Source organism: Camponotus floridanus, unplaced genomic scaffold (assembly GCF_003227725.1).
Source record: "Camponotus floridanus strain SB8 unplaced genomic scaffold, Cflo_v7.5 scaffold93, whole genome shotgun sequence".
NCBI lineage: Eukaryota > Metazoa > Arthropoda > Insecta > Hymenoptera > Formicidae > Camponotus > Camponotus floridanus.
In genome coordinates this window covers 293,280-297,912 of record NW_020229864.1, presented here as the reverse complement: position 1 = coordinate 297,912, position 4,633 = coordinate 293,280, and the positions used below count along the sequence as shown (strand labels likewise).

Here is a 4,633-nt window from a genome sequence, read left to right as displayed (position 1 = left end):
ATTTTATCTATTGTCAATGATTAAATTTAAATTTACTCGCATTTTTTTGCATCTTGATGCGATTTCGAACTGTTATCATCAATGTATAAAATTATTGAATAAACTTGAAAAAACCAGGATTATACCGTAAATTTCAAAATTATGTTTACATGAATTGTTTACGTATTGACATCATATTTACATGAACTTTGTTATCTTGTCAACTTTGTAAACTATTGTAAATTAAATATAAGAATGTGAAAAAACAGTATATTATAAAATAGTTAATATAATATATTAGTAATATATTTATTAATATAGTAATATATTTGTAGGGAACTGCAGGGAGTATGATTGGTTCTTACTTATTGATTACACGGTAGGATTGGTAAAAAAGAACATTTATTCTGTATCTAATTAATATACATTAAGGCGTGGGGTGCGAAGAGTATTTATATATCTCTCCCACGAACCTTGGTAGCGAGAACGTCTATAGGGGGAGTCCCAACGGGCGTAAATATAAAGGTGCATTTTCACATACCGCTGGAACAAATATTGAAGCGACAGATTTGTCGCTCGTAATCCAGCAGCTACAATTTTGTAGTTTAGATCGGTTCAACTACAAAGCATTATCGCTCAAACGATATGTCAAACGCTGATACATTGTGGCGTAGGTTAGTGCTTTACCCTAGGTATATCGTTTGGTTGGGTCGAGACAAGGATGCCTTTTTGGTATAAAATTCAGTCTTTATTCTCACCAACTTACATACGACTTAACTAATCTTTGGAGAAGAACACAGCATATATCTATATATAGATATGACTCTCTAACAACATATTCTTATTCGTTAGGGCTAGTGCGCGGTACAAAGTTACTAGGGAGCGGCCATAGTACTCCCCCTTTAGACTTGTCTAGGATGTGAAAGTGACCTTTTTCTTCGCTGGAGGGTATGTTTTTAAAGGCTGCTGAGCTGATGTATGCTGCGTGGTATCTTCTGCAAGTATTATTTCTTGATATACCGGTTTCAGTCTTTCTGTTGAAATTGTTACTTGTTCTCCTTTTATATTGAGTTTGAAGACTCGGTCAGATAATCTTTCCACAATCTCATAAGGGCCTTCGTACGGATAATCGAGAGGCCTTTTGACTGCATCTACTCGAACAAATGCATGTGAACAAGTGAAAAGATCTTTGTAATTAAATACCTTTGAATTAATGTGATGTGCTGCTGGTGTGGGACATATCTTACGCATGCGTTCGCGTAATTTCTCGATAAATATTTGTGGGTCTTCTGGAGGATCCTCGTCTATAAAAAATTCTCCTGGGAGACGGATGGGGGTTCCATAGACTAGCTCTGCTGCGCTAGTTTTTAAGTCCTCTTTCACGCTAGCTCGCAAGCCTAACAGGACCGTAGGAAGGACGTCTATCCATTCGATAGTTGCGTAACAGCGGATGGCTGATTTGAGAGAACGATGAAATCGCTCCACCATACCATTGGAGGCGGGATGGTAAGCTGGTCTTGGTTCTACGTATACCTATCAACCGAATGAGAGCCTGAAACGTTCTAGATTCAAATTGAGAACCGCGATCTGTGGTCACAATTGCTGGAGCGCCAAAACGGGAGATTCAATTTGCGTAGAATGCGTTTACAATGGTGTCTGCATTAGTGTCTCTGATAGGGATGGTTTCTGGCCACCTGGTAAATCTATCTATTGCGGTCAGACAGAATTTGTATCCGTGAGACAGTGCCAGTGGACCAATGATGTCGAGGTGTACTTGGTAAAATCTGCTATCCGGAATTCGGATGTGTTCCGGAAGGTTTCTATTATGCCTCTGGATCTTCGCGCGCTGGCATGCCACGCACCCATTCTGCGATGTCTTTGTTGAGATTCGGCCAGATAAACCGACGCGCAATTAACTCCTTGGTGGCTCGAACTCCTGGATGCGATAAGCGATGTACGGTGTTATATATGCTGCGACGTAGAATTCGAGGTATGTATGGACGTATTTCTCTAGTGGAAACATCACAATATACCCAGATAGCCAAATGCAATGAGGTTGCTGTCATGTTGCCAATAATTGTTGAAGCAACTAATTTTAAGAAACTAGAGACAAGGTGAGACAGCATTATGTCTGTTACGTTGAACTCACATGAATTCATGTGCTAATAACAAAAAAATTAATTGCAACATGTCAGCATATTGCTGACAACGTAAGCTTGTGTAGACAATGTAATATCAATATTGCAGACCATTTGCTTCGTTAATTGATTGCATGTAGAAGCAGACATATAGCTGCATTCGTAACGCATTGTATCTCGATGTCAGCAAGTATACTGCAAATATATAATAATACATGCGATGCATTTGTTTGCTGAATATGTCATATCAAGCTTGGCTAGCTGGGTATAGTGTGTTCGAAGTCGTCCAAACGTAGCTTGCGTAGCTGTAGGTTTGATGATGTTATAAGGTCTTGAAGTTGTTCATCTTCTAATTGCTCGCGTGCGATGTCTTCAGTTGAAACGATTACTGGCATGGATATCTCTTGGATGCGGGACAACGCATCTGCAACCGTATTTTTGTTCCCAGGTAGGCGAATTAGGTGAGTAGTAAATTGAGCAATGTAACCTAATTGTCGCAACTGTCTCGGAGATGCTCGTTCCGATTTTTGATGGAAGACATATATTAATGGCTTATGATCCGTTGCTATGATGCATTCACGACCTTCTACAAGATGGCGGAAATACTTTAAGGCTTTGTAAATTGCTAGAAGCTCACGATCATAGGTACTGTAATTCTTTTGTGTTTCTGTTAATTTTTGCGAAAAGAAACTCAAGGGTACGTACTTATCTCCTTGAAATTGCTGTAGGGCGGCACCGATCGCCGTATCTGAGGCGTCTGTTTGTAAAATTAGTGGTGCTCCTTCTTTTGGATGCGCAAGGAGGGTGGCTTCTTCTAGTTGTCTCTTACATTGTTTAAAAGCCTCTTGTGTCTCTGGTATCCAGGATATCTTCTGTTTGTCATTTTTTCCTGTAACACTCGCGAGCTTATGAAGTGGTGCTTGATAAAGTGCTGCACCTTTAAGCATTCGGCGATAAAAATTGATGAAATCAAGAAATCTACGTAGTTCCTTCACTGTGTTGGGCTTTGGGTAGTTTTTGATTGCGACTATGCGATCCTGGAGAGGGGCGATCCCATCCTTATTGATTATGTATCCCAAGTAACGGACTTTCTCTGCTCCGAAGGTACATTTCTCCACGTTGATTGATAATCCGTGTTGCTGCAGTCGTGATAAAATTTCGCGTACATGTATTGCGTGTTGCTCTGGTGTAATGGATGCAATTAGGATGTCGTCGATATAAACAAAATGCGTAGTCTATTCCTCGGAGTACGATATCCATTAGGCACTGAAATGTTTGCGCAGCGTTGCACAAGCCAAAGGTCATTTTGTTGAACTGAAACAGACCAAATGGGGTGATGACGGCAGTCTTTGGTCTGTCTTCTGGTGCTACCGGAATTTGGTGGAATGCTTTGTTTAGGTCTAGCGTCGTAAAAATTTTACATCCATGCAGGCGATGTGTGAAGTCGTGTAAATGAAGAACCGGGTATCTGTCAGGTGTTGTGATTTTGTTTAACCATCGATAATCATCGCACGGTCTCCAGGTTCCATCAGCTTTCCTGACCATATGTAATGGAGAGGCCCATGGGCTTGAGGATGGCTCACAGATGCCCTGCTGGATGAGACTTTGAAATTCAGCGCGAGCTGCTTTGTAACGGTTTGGCGATAGACGTCTAGCACGCTCTGCTATTAGATGTCCAGTAGTAATTATTTGATGCTGTACACCGTGTTTGGGTTCTAGGCTTCTGATTGGACGTGTGACTTCATCAAATTCTTGCAGAATGCTTTTAAAACAATTGTTGTGACTGATTTTCGTTAGGTTTAGAGTACTGCACGTTGTGATTGCTCCCAGTACGTATAGCTCAGTCTCCGAGTCAATTAATCGACGGTTGTCGAGATCGACGAGTAGTTTAAAATGTTTCAAAAAATCGGCACCCAATATTGGCTGTTGTACATCCGCTATAATAAACTGCCAATCGAAATCTCTGCGCAGTTTAAGGTTAAGTCTTAATCTGACTTCTCCAGCCAAGTCGCAACAGGAAAACCAGTAAAGTCTCCGTATATGGGGCGGCTACGAGGCGATTTGACGTTCCGTTAATCCCCGTAGCCGCCTCTATATATAGAGACTTTACTGGTTTTCCTGTTGCGACTTGGCTCCTGCGGACCATGAGCAAGGAGTTTAGCACTTTCTCGCAATAGCACCAAACCTATTGTGGTAGTAACACATTTCAGATTTGTTTGCATAGTCTGGCGTAGGAGTGATGGCTCTAGTGTGAGTCTCTCTTCCTCTACTTCGAGAGCGACGAAATCGTTTGGTGCGGTTTAATTGTTTCTGTATTTTGGCAACCTGCAAAGTTAGCGCATTAAGTGACTCTTCTAATGTGGGTTGCGTACCTGAGTTCTCATACGCTCTTGAGCTTTTCGTAGGGACAATCTGGGTTGCTGCTACCGTAGGCCTTATTACGTCAAGTGCCTTGTCAGCCATCTCTGCCAAGCGTTGAAGATCACTTGTGTCTGAAATTGCGAGTATTGCTCGTG

At 41.4% G+C, this 4,633-nt stretch overlaps 1 protein-coding gene across 1 annotated transcript; it reads right to left on the bottom strand.

Moving 5' to 3' along the window:
* Positions 1–891: 891 nt before the first annotated feature.
* On the bottom strand, positions 892–2,045 carry LOC105252873. The gene is made up of 3 exons (XM_011260498.2): positions 1,842–2,045; positions 1,227–1,512; positions 892–1,130 (listed from the first exon to the last, which is right to left on the bottom strand). The coding sequence occupies exons 1-3, from the start codon at positions 2,043–2,045 to the stop codon at positions 892–894; spliced, it is 729 nt and encodes a 242-aa protein (XP_011258800.2).
* Positions 2,046–4,633: the final 2,588 nt, after the last annotated feature.

Excerpts from the sequence above, each read along its gene's own strand:
- LOC105252873 (XM_011260498.2), bottom strand. The coding sequence starts at position 2,045 with ATGACAGCAACCTCATTGCATTTGGCTATCTGGGTATATTGTGATGTT. Across the intron at positions 1,513-1,841 it reads ACAAAGACATCGCAGAATGG|GTATACGTAGAACCAAGACC; the intron begins GTGCGTGGCATG and ends TTCGGTTGATAG. Across the intron at positions 1,131-1,226 it reads GAAATTACGCGAACGCATGC|ATGCAGTCAAAAGGCCTCTC; the intron begins GTAAGATATGTC and ends TTGTTCGAGTAG.